The 18,326-nt window shown below is 39.3% G+C and overlaps 1 protein-coding gene across 3 annotated transcripts in view; it reads right to left on the bottom strand.

Annotated features, from left to right (window-relative positions):
• Positions 1 to 365: 365 nt before the first annotated feature.
• The window catches only part of ELOVL5 (ELOVL fatty acid elongase 5), a 39,210-nt gene continuing 21,249 nt past the window's right edge, over positions 366 to 18,326 (bottom strand). For 2 of the 3 annotated variants that reach the window (XM_062489743.1, XM_062489742.1), the window contains 7 exons: positions 16,986 to 17,054; positions 14,979 to 15,166; positions 8,149 to 8,226; positions 7,335 to 7,506; positions 5,705 to 5,829; positions 3,697 to 3,831; positions 366 to 2,266 (listed from right to left, as the gene is read on the bottom strand). In XM_062489743.1, the coding sequence (XP_062345727.1) occupies positions 2,135 to 2,266; positions 3,697 to 3,831; positions 5,705 to 5,829; positions 7,335 to 7,506; positions 8,149 to 8,226; positions 14,979 to 15,166; positions 16,986 to 17,043 (888 nt within the window). In that variant the 5' untranslated portion in view covers positions 17,044 to 17,054 and the 3' untranslated portion in view covers positions 366 to 2,134. The remainder of the gene's footprint in view (positions 2,267 to 3,696; positions 3,832 to 5,704; positions 5,830 to 7,334; positions 7,507 to 8,148; positions 8,227 to 14,978; positions 15,167 to 16,985; positions 17,055 to 18,326) is intronic. The other variant, XM_062489744.1, reaches the window with a different exon arrangement.

Here is an 18,326-nt window from a genome sequence, read left to right on the forward strand (position 1 = left end):
CGGGGTTGCTGCAATATTCTAATTAAATGCTCAAATCAGAGAGGGCTCCAAAACAATCACCTAACGGTAAGGGGAGCTCCTGGCACTCATCATCTCGTGCTGTTGGGGCTGCTCTGCATTCAGTGAGTCAGTAATCCCACCAGGAATTAAATCCATCACACAGACCAGTATTTCTACAGCCAGGCAAGGGAACAGTGTTAATAACTGCCAAAGGTTTCTCTAAAGAATTTGTTGCCAAATCTCTGGTATGCTAAATGTCCCTGAATATCTGCAGCTGTTCTTCCATCATGGTGGCTCCTCCTTGGCCTGACACAGGATGGGGCAATGCATTAAATCTGTACAAACCCACAGAATTCAGGCCGAGATAATCAAAAGTGTTTTAATGATTAAACCATGTCAAACATTAACAATGAACTATACTCAGATGAGCCAAGAGTTTATTTCTAGCACATTTAGACAGCCTATTTTGAACATTATAGCTGCTGTACTGAGCTATGTAAAGACTCTGCAAACCAGTACCTAGAAATGAAGACACACACACACAAGCTTTGATAATGTAAACATAACAGACACTGTCTCCTTCAAAACAAGGAATGAAAACCCACAAGGCTAGTAAGAGAACTTATTAATTCATTAAGAGATGTGCAAAAAATTTAAAAAATATTTAAAAACAATTAAACGTGTTAAAACTGGCATTTATATAAATATCAAAAAACCAAATAGTTTAACTTGAGCAATGACCAGCAGAATATCTTGCACAATTCAATTTTTCAGAGCTTAATGGACTCCACCATGGCAGATACCAGAATACCAGCAACAGCTACTGGCTTTGCAACTGACTCCTCATATGTGCAAGACAGCATTTTACAAGAAGAATTAACTTTAACCAGCACTCAAACCAAATCCTTAGATAACAAGCCAAAACATTACCATTGATATACACAACTCACATTACAGAAACAGACATTTCCAGCACATTTCAGTAACATTCAAAAAACATTAGCTATGACTCAAACTGTTTAAACTTGCTTGTTTGGGAAAAAAAAAATTGTGTTAGGCACATTTTCAAAGTGAATGTATGCTACATGAAGAACAGTTCAGATACCAACTTAAATACAGACAATTCCATCAGAAAAGCATCTTTCTGGCTCCACTTTTAAAAACACTTTTGGATATGTCACAGACTGAAACAGTAAGTCCTAAAACATGGATATGGCTATAGTAATAACACTTCAAACTGCCAGTTTCATATTAAAAAACTCTTCATTTAGCATTTAAGAATTCTCAGAAATAAGAAAGAAAAAAAAGAGAAAAAAAAGTATAAAGAATAGATGGGTCCACCCTGTATATGCTCTAAACTTTAGAGACAATATTTAAATCTTACTCGACTGTGTAAGTGCCAATTGCTTTTATGTTAGTGATGTACTTCAAATAAAAAAATAAGATCTATTAAAAAGGTAAAATAACTTTTCCATCTGTTTTGTGACTGTTGAATCAATTAAAGCCAAATATACAAAACTAAATGTGCCATTTTCAATTTCACTGTATCGAGTAAGAGATACGTAGCATCGTGTATCACATACAGAACAGTAAAATGATCAATGGATTTTTCTAAATGACTTTTTAATAAAAAGTCAATCAATTGAAAAGTTGAAACATACCCTAATTTTTAAGCCAGTAATAAGCTTTGGGCCCTGCTTTTTAATTTAAGGCATGTGTGTTTTATCTACTGAAACCAGCATCATACAAATTACCTCTACAATCACATGCATGATATATAGTTAAAAAAATGGAGGTTTAGATTACAGTGTTTTCAAAATGTGAATCATAATTCAGCACCTATCATATTGACTAGTAAGGCAACAGCAGTGTCGGATAATATGATAATACTTCCCTTCCATAGTCTATAGCAGGGTCAGTGACAGCCCAGAATTATTTTTAAACTTTAACCTACTTTTATGTTCTGTATACGGTTTCTAGGGTGTTTGCACTGGTTAAGTCCTACATAAATCACACTATTCTAGGCAGGAATAGTTACAGTAGCCATTTAGAGTATTAATGCACAACTCTCATTGTGCTTACAATCAGATGATTTTGTTGTTGGGGTTATCAAAATGGTTTTTCAGTTTGGTCTTCAATCCTTCCTTTGTTTCCTTTGTTTCACATTGTTCTCAAGGGAAGAAAAGCTGTTTGTGTACCCATTCACAATGGCCGTGGAGCCGTTCTGATACTCTTTCCTCCTCGAGGCTGCCTTCTTGTTGTAAGTCTAGAATACATGGAAAGGCACATGGTTTTGCTTAATTAGATATAAATAACCACTTCCTTACAGTAACTCTAGAAACACAAAAGTAAACTTGCATTCGTAATTTTTAAAGACCTTGTGGAAAGAGTCTAACAAACTCTACACTATGCCTTTCATTCATCACAGTGAGAGGAGTAGTTCACTTGAAAAGAAAAAGGCTTGGCAGTGTGATGGTAGTGCTATACTAATAGTAAATTAGAAACAAGGGAAGCAATTTTATGAGCAGACTATGGGATAAGAATATACCCAAAATGACATGTGAAGAAGGAGGTTTGAGGCACTGCAGGTGACAGTACCTTGAACAAAACCAGAACAAGAGGTGTGTAAACAATAAAAGTAAGGAAAGTTCAGAGATAGAAATGTGATGGGAATTTCCACTGGCTAACACAAGAATCAAAAACTAACAGGACTGGGAGACTGTCTAAAAAAATTACAGACAACAAAATATACATTCATGTTTTTCAAAAGGGCTCAGCTGCCTGACAAAAGCACATTTCCCCAAATTTCTGTGTGAATTTAAACAATTAAAAGTTAAAATATCAGCAAACTTGACAAAGAAGATCAAGTAGTATCTGGAATATGCTATAATGTTTAACTAGTATGTTCATATGCAGCAAGTGATAGAAATCACGGGATTGATTTTAAAAAGTACGAGAAGAACAAACAGGGAAGCCTGTTGTGTTTCACCCCATGAATCATTCTCACCAGAACCAAAATGCTCTAATCTCAAATGATATCTGAAACATATAACAGAGTTTGCTTCCTTAGGGGCAGCAGGCTGTTGTTGATTTTCTGCAGACAGTAGTACATGATTTTCTGTAGACAGTAGTTGTACATCTTTGTACAGAGCCCAGTTATGAACTGCTCAGAGTAACACATACCAAATCTGGATCTGTTCAAACATGAAATCAGATTTGTATAAACACAACTAAACCTACTAATTTTCCATATGAAAATACAAATGCCTGTAGAAGTGAACCAAATCCAGATTTCTGCATGTTGTAAGGGAAGTTTCCCTGATTTCCCCTTGCAAAAGCAGAAATGAACAATTCCTTCAGGCACTTCACAGGTTCACATGCTGCTGGTTTACTTCAGACTGGAAAGCTTTGTCTTACATGAAGTTCTTCCTCTCCCTTACCTGCAGTTAGAATTGCAATAAACCATTTCTTTGTATCACTCTGGCTCACTGAAATTACTAAGCATTCTGAATTATGGGTACAGCACATCTGAAGATTTGAAAGTAGAGGGTAGATCAACAAGTGTAGTACTTCAAGAACATATGCATGTTAGTGAAGGATAGCAAAAGGACATTTCAAACATATCTTTCTGCAACAGCTTTACAGTGAGATACAGCCAGCACAATGCTAGAAAGAGTTGATGAATGCTACTTTTACCTGAATATAGAAATTTGTGAAGAGGATAATCAAAGAAATCATGTAAGAAATCTGAAAATACAGCCACCCCTGAGGAAATGCACATGGCCAAACAACACCACAGCTGGTCTGGAAGATTGTCAAGACAAACTGAATCTGGGGAGAGAAAACAAAAATAAGAGAAATGGAGCACATTAATGGAAGGAGGAAAAAACACCATGAGTGACCAAAATCTCAACAGTTATTTCCAAAACAAGTGAAGAGTATGTAACATTGTGTGTCTGGCAAGCGTTTTCTCTGTAAACATGAGTGAGCAGACATTCAGATTATGGTACCATGTTAAGAGTGTTTATCTGTGTTTTTCCATTTTAGAACATTAGAGTAACTTACATAAAACTGATATATAAATGTCCCAAGGAAGAAAGACCACCTTCTTCCTAGTGAGAGTTCATTGGGATTTGACTTTACCATCCTAATGGAGTAGATCCCCATCTCACTGCTTCAGCTGCAGAAGACCTGGGTCACTTGGTCTACACAGAGACCCCTGCAATCCTTTCCCACAGACAGCAACTGTCTGACATACGGCTCCAGTGGAAGAATTTTTGGGGTAAAGGCTGCAGGGAAGCTAGGGAGCCAGGGAGGAGGATAAGGGTTCAATTATCTTTAATTATCTCATTTGGAAAAACAGAATTTGGGCTTATGCAAGGCAGAGGGCCTTAGGCAAAATTCACCCTCACATAAAGGCTACCAGATTAGGGAATGTTTATTTAAAAAGGGAAAGACTGTTTGTTCTACTCTGCTATTTTGCTGCCCTAACAGCTATGCATGCAGACAGAGCAGGCAAGGAAGTGAAAGCAGCTATGACAATAGCCAGGGGAGCAACCGAAGCACTGAGACACTGCAATCCGTAGCACTTGAACAACAAGGATGAAGAATAGAGCCTAAATCTGGGAAGAAAAACAGAAACAACCCTTAAACCAAAGCAACCCTCCCCATGGCTCTCATAAAAATAATGAGCCCTCAGCTACAATACTTAGCCACTCCTCAGGAAGAACAGCGCTAAAAAAACCATGTTGAGAATCAACACTGTGAATTGCTGGCAGTAAATGTTATTAATCATCACCAGCAAATGTTATTAAAACTATTCATAGCTCTGGGGGGGGGGGGGGGGGGGGGGGGGGGGGGGGGGAAGAAGAATATAACAAAATAATTAATCTCTAGGTTTCAGCTTCCCCCCCCTACAAAATGGGGAAGGGAGAATGCCCATGCACATTTCCTTGTTGTGTTCTGACACGTTGTACACACTGAAACCTGGTTCTTGTGCAGTACCACTACAACATGCTCTGTGTATTACCTAATTTCACCGCTCTTATCACCTCCGGCACACCATGGTCAGGCTTCATCACTGCACGCACATGAAACAGTGCAAATGGATACAAGGAGTCCAACACAGAATTACAAGAGAAAAAATCTGCCCATTTCAAGTGCAGAAAGAGAACAAAAATACTGAATAGATTTTAATAAACCATTTGCAACTGTATGCAAAAGGAGGACAGAAAAGACATTGTCCTGCAGGAGTAGAATGGCTCTTGTTAGCTGTGGACAGCATTGCACTTGATTTCTGGTCTATAGCCTGACCAACCAAGCACAGGGAAGAGCAGGCTAGCTCAAGAGAGCTTGGAAGAAAAGCCTCCTCCCTGGCTACTGAGTCCCAGAAATCCCAGCACTGCAACTCCCAAATACATCTAGCCACACAACTTGGCGAGAGGGAGAAAGATCCCACAGACCTCAGCACTGTTTCATGTTCAGCCCCAGACCTCAGCTCCCCATTGTCCTGAAAACAGAGCAAACAGATGTGCAGAAGCTGGATTTCTAAGGTGATGTAGGCACTACAAGATGCAGAAGGTACTAGCACTCATTCTCTTTTCTTCTATCCCTTGCCAAAATTTCTTAACTCAGTAAAGACAAGAAAGAGGACCTCATCACAAATTCAAGAGCCTGCTGAAGCACTGAAGAGCAAATCACTCACCAGCTGCCCCTGAGTGATGTACTTCTTCCACCACAGATAAGGACGCATTGCTGGAACAGCGGACAATCCGTAGTAGGAGTACATGAGGACGTGGATAAAACTGTTCAGTGTGGCACCAAAGTAAGCTAAAAGAAGGGCAGGGGAAAAAGAAAGTACACTGCATTACCAGGAAGGAACATGCTGTTTCATGGAATCTATAAAAATAACATGTTCAAAATGTTACTATTTAAAATATGATTTCTCTTAGAAGAAAAGCAAGAGGGTTCTTTTTTTACCCTGCTTTTTATTCTGCCTACCCAAAGGAGTAGCTGAGCTGCTTTGCAGCCTTGTGCTTTACACCAGCCTTCTGGTTTTGTTTCCTCAAGTTATTCTTTTTCACATCTACATTATGGTTTCTCAAGGGAACTGAGGAAACAGATAAAAGGAGGAATGCTCACATACCAAACAATCAATAGCTTCACCCATCTACTTTTAGGCTGATTTCACTTCCTTCCAGCAGGAGCCAATTTTGTCATTTATAACCAAAAGCTTCTGACACCTTTGGAACCTGCAAGTTAGCTATTTTATTTGTCCTTGTTTAAAGCACCTTTAGTCATTGAAGAAACTTCTAGCTTAACATCGAACTGCACAGAACTGTGATGACACAACAGAACACAAAGCTTGGAAGAAGAACACGTGGCTAGAAATAACATAAAAGTGTTTTCAAGACCACATGAGCACAAGATAGATTCCAAGTATATGCAGTTTTTTGACTGCCGTATGAACAAGGATTGACTTCCTTGGAGGAGAATGTGTTTCCAGATGCACACTTTTTATAAGTTCAGTATTACTCACCGTTGTGCTGACAACACAAAAACAAATACAAGTTTCTATGCTGTTTGACTCAGAGAGCAGACTCCTGAGGAATGCATCCTCTTGGTCTGCACTGCCAGTAGCTCACATCCATCAGGTTTGAAAAGGTTTCTCTTGAATGGAGCGTTCAACAAATCCAGTATCTATAAGCTGCACATCCTAACCACAGCTAAACCATGCTCGTGCAGTTAGGAAACCAGATGCCAGCTAAGTACAATGGAAGTAAAGAATTAAAACCAGATTGCCAAAGGTTAGCAGGATTTAGATGAGAGAAACATGGAAATCTTCCACTTAAGATTCATTTGCTCATGTTCATTAGTGATCAGGAGACAAGATTTTAATTGAAACAATTTGTTTGTCATTTGTGGTGTAATGAGATTAAATTAAGAAAATCCTATCTCAAGTGAACTTTACAGATACAAGGACAAGAATCACTTTTAGCTGCTCTACAGCTGAAATAAGCTTCTGGCTTGATTTGAAAAAGAGTATTGTTTCATCAAAGGGTCTGTACAGCAAAAATAGAGAAAGTAAGGTTGACAGGTATCTGACCTGGGGTAATGCACCTGATAAATGTCACACTACCACACAAATTCTTCAAACTACACAGACATTCCTTTCCTAGAGGCTGTGCTGGTAGCTTAATTCCTGCAGCCATCTACAATAGTTGCAATTCAGCAAAGCAGCTTAATATGGTACAGAGATGTTTCGTTTGATCAAAAGACGACCAAAACAGATGGCCCCTGTTGCAGATGTTCCCCCACCATATCCCAGTACTTACAGTGACCACAAGGCACCCAGTTCATAACAAACCACCAGATGTTCAGCATTGTTGCATGGTGGTAGACATGCAGAACAGTGATCTGATGATTATTTTTCCTCAAAATAAAAAAGAAGGTATCCATGAACTCAATGAGTTTGGAGAAATAGTACCACCAGAGGACATGGATGATCTGGAAAGGAGTAAATGAGTTTTAGAAGCATTGCACATTGTGGGGGCTTTCAACTCTTATGCTATCTAAGTAATTAAAATCCAGATTCTGTCCTGCACTACTTGGATTGAAGACACTGCTGGGATCTTCTCTAATACTTCTGCCTCAGGTTTCTCCATGGGAGATCGAGGTACAAATCTATAGCTACAGCTGAAAACAGGATGACAAAGACTGCTTCATGAGGCTACTGCTGTTCACCTGGGCTGTCCTGGGAGAAATAAGAAAATACTTAACCAGAGCTGGTGCTGCAGTGCTCTCTGTAAAGGAGAGGTCACAAGTGTGACCAGAAGAAATCATCATCACATCTCAGAAAGAGAAGGGTGGGCTCAACATAGAGTGGTTAGATACAGTCTGAAGACCAGGTCCTCATTTTTTGATCTGAGGTCACTTGAAAATTTGTACATAATTACTCACAAAAATACCAACCATGAATATATCATAGATTAACTATTATGTCTGACAGTGCATTGTCCATTGTACTGCAAAAGGAGGAAAAAAAGCTTATTGTTTAAGCAAAATGTGCATAATCAATACTGTTCTGCTCTCCACTTACACTCAAGTGGACAATCTGAAACATTACCAGCTCTAAGTCTCTTATGGTACCTTCATATCAGCCTCTCCTCCACTGTGTGTATCCTGGCAGAAGAAACTGTATCCTCCTTCCAATACTCCAGTCACCAGCTGAGCAAATAAAAAAAAAAAAAATAGTGTTATTTGGGGGGTAGGCTGAACTCCATGGCACCTGCAAACCTTCACAGTGGTTCAGCCCAGACATCTGGTGTCAAGAGAATCCTGGGCACCTGAGGGTGGCATTAGGTTGAATTCAAGTCCCAAGCAGTGACTGAATCATAGTGAAGGATGAATTAATAAATTCTCCCAATTGGGGTATACCAGAATAAAAAAAGGAGGCAATATTTTATCCCCACTTATCCCAAACAGTGTGAGCCTTTTCATAGTCATATTTCACACAGCTTCTCAGGAAATCTCCTTCTTTGTTGATGATCTTGTTGTTAGAGAAAGTAAATAACCAAAGTTCAGTAAATACGTTTTTCTTCTGATTACTTTTGGAAAGAGTTACAGCTTTAAGAAATTTGATACTCAGGAGATGTAGCTACAGTTTTTTCAGCCATGTGATAGAGCATATTTTCAGCTCTGCTCTCCTTAACAGCTAACAACAGATGTCTCACTGCATTGCCACTCTTCAAGATCTTTTTAAGCAATTCACTCATCCCAAGCACGCTACATCCTTCCCAATATAAGTGACTTCCTCTGCAAGGTATGCCACTGCCTGCCTGACTTCCTGGCATAACAAGTAACACCTCAAACATAACAGAATCACTATTAAGAGTAATGACCAACTATTAGTCGTGACAGGGTGTCCACTGTGGAGGCGCTGGCTCAAATCTCTAGAGAAACAAGATCCACGCTGGATGTTCTCACCCTTTCACAGATGGCAGGAGATGGTAGGACAGGTTGAGGGTAGAATGGGAGGAGGGAGCATGTGCAAGGACACAAACAAGGATGTGAACATAATATCTCAACAGAAGGGATCACTGGACATTGTTTATAAAGATGTTCTTCCTCTTGGGAATAGCATAAGGAGACGAGTAACAACTGTAGGCAACTCCCAAGTGAAAAGAAAATTGTTAGGTATCTCAAAAAACATCAGAAAAGCAGAAGCAAGTTGTATGTTTTCAGCCTTATCTATCTGCAGAATAAAAAATAGCTTTGCAAAGCCACAGTAGAAAATACTTGTACTAAAAGTTATTTTAAAAGATCACTTGATTAAAGGAGTACAATAACTGGTATGACTAAATGCTGCTCAGAACCGTGAACATGAACCTAATTTTAAAAAGTTCAATGAAGATTATCATTTAAATGATCTACCTTTCCCCAGTGTTATTTCTTTCATGCCTCATTTCCCCGCTAAATTAGCTTTTAAAATACTCAGTCAGCCTAGGTCATTATTTTTGACCTTCTGTGATAGAATTATTCTAACAATTTAGGGGAGAAAATATACATCTAGTTAGATCATAATATACAGATCTGGAAGTATCTCTCGTATTAGAGATAAATCAATAGCATTCTGCCACAGCAAGGGCAGGGCAGCCGTGCACATCAGCAGCAGACCCAGGCAGTGTTCCTACCCAAGCAACAAAGGGAAGGCAGCCGTGGAAGGAGGACTTCTCTCCTGGCTGCAGGGCTGTGCAGAGGACACCAGTTTAAAAGTGGTACCGTGCTAAAGGATCAGCTGTGTCCCAGAGCAAGCATTGCACCAAGCCACTTCCAGGCCACTGAGGGAAAGACTGCGTGGCCTTGCAGTGCCCGCAAGTCCCTCAGACTGAAGACCACATCGTGCTGTGATGATGTTAACAGCTTACAGATGCTTTCATGCAGATCTCATAGTTCAAGGAAGTGTTAGGAATAGAAGGGTAATAGCATTATTTATATTGTAATTAATCCAAACAACATCCATCATTAATGTTGCTCCATAAATTTCTTCCCAGTAAAGGTTGGCATAGTGAATCCAGAGAGCTTTTCCTGCAAGTGGTACAGGTTCACCACCAAAATCATAATGCAACCAGAGGTGTCTCCATGGATCCCACCTCCCTAAAGGATAATGGCATCAGTGTGGCTAAGAGCAGCAGCTTCAGCTCAACCGGAGTACTCCCTTGTTTACAAAAGAACATATTACTGTATGCTAGAAACTGTAATACTCTCACAGCCACAAATGACATAAGCAAAACAACATTTGTAGGAAATGTCAGCATCTTTTATCATATAAACAGCTAATATAGTTACAAAAATAATTTCATTCCCCACTTTCCAGAAGGAACTAATTGGTAAAAAGCTGCTTATAGCTGCCCACAAACTGCTGTTGCTGCCCACAAACCTTACTCAGTGCAACATACAACATGTAAATAATCTTTCTCCCCATTTAGCTAGCTGCTCCTTTGCCTGGCACCACTATTTCTTGCACCCACAATGCTTTCATCAATGCTGGAAGGCTTCCGAAAACAAAACCAAGAGATCACTCTGAAACATGACCACAAGTGGCTCTATTATGCATGGGTGTACAGCCCCAGGGAGCTGCTTCCCTGCTACCACAAAAGGGATAGAGGGGTCAAAAATTTCCAGCAGTGCATTTAAGTCCTTGCTCTCAGTTGTTGTGGTCTTCTTCCTGGATGGCCAGAGTTTCCAAGACCTCCTTACACCACTTTACAGTAGGTCTGAAACTTGCCCAGAAACAGAGTGGTGGCTCCTCTGTCAACACAGCCTTGAGACAACCTTTCCTTCCTTGCCCACTGTCTCTAGAAGTCCTTCATCTTCAGGCTGGTAGAGAGTCCAAGCCTGCTGATGGCACTGCTAATGAACAACCACAGGCAAATCTTCTCTCAAGAAACATGTCCAGAAAAGGCCAATTATAACCACTTGCACTTGAGTAAACCACTTCACCTGGTTTCTGAACCGCACAAAAAGACAGTTCCTTCACAAGCCAATTAAAATGGTACTCAAACTCAGGGTTAAGTCCCTCAGCTCAGGAGAAAAGCCTGCAGCTCAATGTCACATTTGTGCTGAAACAACCCACACTTTCTTCCCCTGCAATGAAGTTTTCTTTTTTCCTATTGCTTTCATTTTGTAATTCTGTTGCTGAATTCTTTAAAATGCTGTGGCACATGCTTTTTTATCAACTCTGCTACCAAAATAAGCCAGGACACTAACACCATTCTGACTAGGGGGAGGAGAGGTGTTACTGGGGAGGATTTTGTTTTTTTCTTGTGATAAAACTGAAGTCTGAGACTCACTGGAGAGGGGCAGATAAGGGGCCTAGCACTGCATCACGCTGTCAAGGCGTGATGGGTTTACAAGGTTCAAAACAGAGCTAGATTAGAATGTGCAAATGCCTGCACAGATATGGAACTTTATATGAATGCAGTCACCCCAGGGAAGAGATAATGGCTTCAGGAAGGTGGAGAAAGAAAGGGGAGAGGAAAGAGCAACGCAGCTGCCACCCATGGTTCATGTGACACAGCACCTCTGTACAGACTCCCCTGCTTCCTAAGGCTTTTCCTACAGCATGTGCAACACCTCACTCATCAGAAAAATCTAAGATTTTTCTCAGGCAGGTTCAGTAGGGAATTAATTTTTCAGATTAAGAAAAAAGACAGTAAAGAGATCACTTAAGAAAGTGAGCCTTCATCATTGACCAGGTGGTTCAGGTAACTTGGCCACTTTTGCTAACAAACTTCCCCAAAATAACGTAAGTCTGTGTGCTGTGTAACTGGGTACCTGGCACTCTCCCCTCTTTGCTAAATTACCCAGCTGAGACTTGAGCAGAGAGGCACGGGCCCTATTCACAGCGTTGCAAGATGTCTTGTGGTCCCAGCACAGAGCAGCAGTACAGGGGAAGCAGTGCTGCCTCTGCTGCTCCTCCAGACATGGCCATGCCAGCCAGCAGGTAATCAGCCCATATCCTTTAACACCCCTGCCAGTCCCAGCTAGGCACCTCCTTCATCACACAGGAGCTATCCCTTGATGCCCCTGCCTGAGATGTAAGAACGTTATTTCTCCATAAAGTCCACGCACTGTATATTTTTATAGAAAAACACGTTTGTCCCTAAAGAACATCCTGTCCTCCTGAAATATGTGACAAATTAACCTGGAGAAACCTCTCCAGCTCCCCTAGATCTGCCTTGCCTGTTACACTGTCTGGGAAAGAGCAGTTCACTTCTCTGAGAGTACTAAAACCCACCCAGATCATTAAATATCCAAATAAAAAAGGTATACCAAGAACAGAGAGAAACTATTATGAATTCTACATAAGAGGTCTAAGATTTCTAGTGATTTTAGACCAAAGTACACAATACCTAGAGTTACATAAATCCTAAGATGACGAATTCCCCCATGGTACTGCTTACAGTCATTCAGACACAAAGGTCAGAAAACCAAGTAGGTCATCCTTTTCATCCCAGTTGGGAGGATGCCTCACTTCAACATCTTGTTTTGGTCACATAATATGCAAACTGAGCTGTGACGCTATGAATCATGACCTGAATCACCATAGCTATAACTCAGGAAAAACTTCAAAGTAGAGTTTCAGGTGTACGGTAAACAAGCTATTAAAGCAACTTCATTTCAGACACGCTACTAAACAAGTTCATAAATGGTGACATTTTATGATTTTCCTCACAGTACGACTGAAAAATTTCAATCCCACTGAAACTCAAAATGTTAACAAGGAGAACAGGGAGTTACACAAGTTTTCTGAATGCTGTTCCTCATCATTCTGTCTTAAAAGTAAGTGTACTATAAATTGCTACTGATACATGGCTAGTCCTTCAAAGGAAAATTTCAAGACTGATGAGATACAACCAAGGGTATCACATGCTGTGCACCAACAGGGGTAATTGTGCAGGTACTTCAGATAAAGAACATACCTGGAGGTGCAAGGACCTGTTTTTTCCCTATGCCCTTTGGCTCTCTCCCTGCAAACATCAAGCAGTGTGGTGTTATGCCAGCATGGCTCTCTGCTTTGCAGCATTTCTACGGGATCAGTCTCTTGTTGCAGAGCACCACTTGCCCTCACATCCAGCTTCTAAGTGCTGCCAACCACATTTCACTGCCACTATCATGTGTTTAATGATCTTCATAATGCTCTAGCTTTGTGTGTGCTCATTTACAAGAAGAAGGTATATTTACAGTACTAATGAACAGTAAAATATGGATAGGATTACACTAAGAGCAATATTCACTTTCACGGAAAGCATTTAATTGTATAGGAAGGAGGGGTCTTAACAGTCATTCTATTTTAGTTGTGTCATTGCTCCACAATACAAAAGCTATTTATCTGGTTACAAGTAGGAGGACTTCTACAGCATATAATGAACACTCCTCCCTTGGTAACCAGTTTATTGTTAGCAAAAAAAAAGCTTTTATAGGATCAACAGTTCAGGTATTTTCTCTTGTTTAAATTTACCAGCAGGTTTTGTAACACAGCAGAACATTACAGTAATTCAGAAACTATGAGTATTATTCCAAGTATTCAAAGAAGAAAGATTGGCTATCCTGAGAGTTTTAGCCACACTTGGTACAACTGAAGAAAAGTCTGCACTTGTAAACTCTCAATAACATAAGTAGAGGTTAAAACAATATATCACTGTATAACTGCAGATAAATACCTGCATAAAATAATTCAGATGGACAATGAAGTCAACATCAACACTATGTTTAGGCAAATTAAACTGATCAACACACATTTTTTCTGGAATACACCCTGGATAAGGAGGCTAGAAATGTAAGCACATCAAGAACACAAGTAATTCCAAGTACTTACTGAATCCAAAACTGCTCCCAACTGAACAATTAAGTATCAAATTTCTTAATAACCCAACCCAGTGATTTTTGAGTAGACAACTCACTACATAAGAGAAATAACACTGAATTTAAATCACTTCATCTCTAAACATTCACCTTGTAAAACACTATAGAATAAACTACAACCTTAAAGGAGAACTGCAGCTTATATACACTTCTATGCTCATAAAAAAAAGTAGTTTTAGCCCTAGGTTGCATTTGAAAACACTCTAGTGAAAGAATTGAAAAGAGGATGTTGAAAATTAAATATCTCCTTACAGAAAGAAGAAGTACTTTGGTTAAAAGCGTGCCAGAATATTCTGTACATTAAAGCAAAAGAGTAATTTTCTGACCACATCATTATTTACACTACCACAGATCTTCATTTGCACTTGAACAAAACCATACAGTTCTCAGTAAAAGCAGCTAAAGAGCTCTCTGAGAAGTGGAAAACTTTATACTGCCTAAATCTTTGGGTTTTTTATGAAAGGAAATAAGTCCACAGAAAAGTTCAATTCAGTCTGAAATATATCTGTATGTTTAGGTTCTAAGCTCAAAGAAACAGATGAATCACAATGGCATTGTTTCAGCAATGGTTTTTTTTCCTCAGCAAAACCAAGAGGATGCAAAAGAACCTATTGCAAGCTTACAGAAATAGATGGAAGGAGTGTGTGCATGATTTAACACCAGTGAATAAAATGTTTTGCCCTGGAGATAAAGCCACAGTTTAGCTAAAAAGTACTTTGTATCGTCCACTATCACACTGAGCAAGGAGAAGCTCCTGAAGGAGTAGCCAAGTTCATGGTGAAAGATCAGGACTTCACTTGCACTGACTGAGCAAAGTGCATTTGAAACATTGCTAACCAAGGTCAGCAAGGTTAAGGCAAGGTTTGCTTCACACCTTAGAGGTAACAGTACAATTAGGGTTTTCTCCCCAGAGAAGTGACATTGAAAATGGTTGCACCATTTCTGCAGGTGCTTCCTGAATTCAGAAGCACTTTACTCAGATTATTTCAACACGAGCCAATGTAATTAAAACAGACACGCAAAATAAGCCTGACCAACCCTTTTTCTCTTACCTCATAAAACATATACAGAGAAAGCAGTGTAAGTCCGAGGTTGTAGATCACTAGAATACCCCTGCATGAGAATGGCTGCTTATTCCTCATGTACTTTGGTCCTAGCCATACGATTAGTAAGTACAAGACTGAGAAGATAAAGGTAGGTGTATAGTTCTCCAGAAGAAGCCATCCTTTTACCCTGGGGTCTGAAACAAAGAAACAAAAATATACAAAACATTTAGATTTTGTAAGGAGAAGAATTCAACACATCTGAAAATAGCTGTACCCAAAACGGTTCCAGGGCTGGAATATCAAAGAAAGACGAAGGAAGTGCAGCAAACCAGTTTATTAAGGCCCACATTGTTAATAACAAACATTTTATCTACATATTTAAGAAAGCAGAAATAATTCTTTTCCAAAGGCTAAAATATTCTTAAGTTATTACCACTATTATTTTTAAATACTCATTACCATTCACAACTGTCACCCACTTGAATACCACAGATAAAATTATAAAGAAAAGTTTCAACAAATCTCTCCCCTTTATCTTCTCAAACCAACCTTTCCTGATGGTACACATATTATTTCCTAGAGTCAGCAAAGTCACACCTAGGAGTGAAGTTGATACTTCTGTAGTTATAGGTGGATGATCCTGATAATTATCTTCCAGTCAATACTAACACAGTTAGACTAATGCATGTGCTATTAGAAAGAATTAAATTGTGGAGTCTTTGTATAAGCAATTGAACACAGAGCATCCAGTCCCGCCTGAATAACCAGTCCAGGTTGGCAATACAACGACTTCTCAGGAAAAGCACATAAACCACCTGGAATCAGAGAATTTTAGGGGATTACTTGGAACACTAGTGCAATCCTTTTGAACCACAACTGTGTTGTCCATGGCAACAGCAGAGTATCTCACTCCTCTCACTAAAGTCAGTCCAAAGTACTGACCAAGTTAACTAAACTATAATGAACAATTCAAGTATTGCTGTCATTCACAGTCTTGACTTAATTTTAAAGGAATCATACATGGATCCTGAATATAAGAAATGAAGCCTTAAAACTGTAGGTTGGAAAGTAGGTAGGCAAGGCAGGGAATTGTTTGGATTTGCCACCTTTATGGTTCATGATTTTTCTCATAAATTAAATAGAGTCTGTATGCCAGCACATGCAATATTTTACATCAGAACATCCAGGCTAATTTAAACAGACTTAGTATGAAGAGAGAAGCAACAAGGGCACTGAGATACTAATAAAAGCAAACAGAAAATACACTTAAAAGAATCAGAGGCTTGTTCCACCTCCTGTGGACTTTCCTCTGTGAAGAAGGGGCACCATCACTGGATCTTGAGTGGGACAGAGAGAAAGGCATTATTGCAGCAGTCAGAAGAAGAAAGCACATGCCACTGAGCAGCAGTGCTCTGCACACTCTGCGCAGGATGCAGCCATTTAATCCACCTGGTCAGAACCAGGTGGAACTGGACCATCCTACCCAAGCCCTCAGCATGAGGCCACTGTTTGTCCTGGTTCCACAGCCTCTGCCTTCCTCACACTGACCAGGACTGCAATTCTCCACCTGCAGAGTTTTTCCCTGGGCATAACCTATTGCTTCTTCAAAAAAGAATGGTTTCGAAAATGCAGTACTTTCCAAAAACTACTGATATTTTTAGTGAAAAATTCCAGAGAAACGCTATAATTATTAAGGCAAGAGTATATTTTATTTAATTAAATGCAAATTGAAGTGGCTTTTTTAGAATTAAAGCTATTACTATTTTTTTTTAAAAAAAAGCAGCTCCCACTGAGACAAACATAAGCTTAACTGATCATAAGAAGAATGACCTCTTCAGGTCAAAAGATCCAGGAGCACTGAATAGACTCTTATTTATTAAATTGTCAGACATTTTGATGCTTTGCAGATCCTAAAGAAAGCAGTCAACTGTCAATGTCAAGTTAAAGGAAAAACGTTTCTTATGTTCTGGTAAGATCAGTTTTATTTATGTGTCAATTTTTGAGAAATCTTACCTCTAGGTCCAAGCCAAACGTCAAAGTAACTATTGATTGTTTTATCCAGAAGTTCCATTCTACAACCTACTGAAAAGGAAGGAAAAAGAGAAAGTTAGTTCTTCTGCTCAGGAAAATAGTTCAAAGATCTGAACACATCCTGTTAGGATTAACAAAGAAAATACTAGTATGCAAAAATTCCAGCAAACATAATGGACTTTCTCAGCATATATTAAGTACATAAAGCTTATTCTAGTTTCAGAGAGATATTGGTGTATGAGCTACATTTCCCATTGAAGTACTTAATCATAGTTATAGATGCACCAAAGCTTAAAATAATGAGTTCAGATTAAACTGAAGTTCTTTCTAATTCTTTATTTCGTACACGCAAACAAAAGCTGGAATCTTGAAAGATCCCTCAGTGAGGGGGAGGACTGGACTTTGAGAAAGCCAGCAACATTGAAATTTTCAGATAAAGACTATGAAGCTATTTTAACAAAGAGTCTCAAATAACTAGCAAGGCTAGCTAGGGAGGAGGAGGGAAGGAAGAAAAAAGCAAGAACTTGTTTTGCCATCATCTGCAGATAGGTGACTGATTACAGCACATAAAACCAAGAGATCAACAGTCACGGAGTGACAGAGAGGGCTGCAGAGTCCAGGGAAAAAACACAGCATCTCATGGCATGAGCATCTCCAGTTCCAGAAACTGCTTACTGGTAAGACACTACCAGATAAAATTCAGCCAACATCAGTACAGTGATTCAAATGCCATCTGTCAGCTCCTGACGTGGCCACTAATGATTGGAAGCACCTGGTCTGTACATGGAGGCAGCCACGTTGTGGTACCTCACTGTGGTTAAAGCAGGATTGAAGCAGCAACACTGTCTGTGAACAGGGACAACTGTGCACAAAGCTGTTCTCAAGAGAAGAGGAAGTAATTTTCTTCTTGATTAAGAAAAAATAAAAAACCTCAACCCTTCCAATTTCCTCTTTTCTATCCAGAACTGTACTGTACTTTCACTAATAAAATTTTATCCATTTCTAATAGAATGGTTTTCTCTTTGTAGTGTTTCTCCTTTCCTAAAGTACTAATATTAACAATTTTTAGCTATGAGAAAATAACGTAAGCAACACAAGCTGTCAGTATAACCATAGCACAATCAAAAATTACACAAGCTTATATGTAGTTGCTAAGAAAAAAAAGTTTCTTTTTTTTTAGTTCTACCTAAAGAAATATCTCTCTTCCACCTGTGAAAATCCCATCTCTAGTAGATTTCTGATTTATGCAACTTATTAAATTAATCATATATCCTCTGGTTCTAATCAGCTGGGAACTGAAACCTGAATTTCATCCAGGTCCAG

This window comes from Cinclus cinclus, chromosome 3 (genome assembly GCF_963662255.1).
Source record: "Cinclus cinclus chromosome 3, bCinCin1.1, whole genome shotgun sequence".
Taxonomy (NCBI): domain Eukaryota; kingdom Metazoa; phylum Chordata; class Aves; order Passeriformes; family Cinclidae; genus Cinclus; species Cinclus cinclus.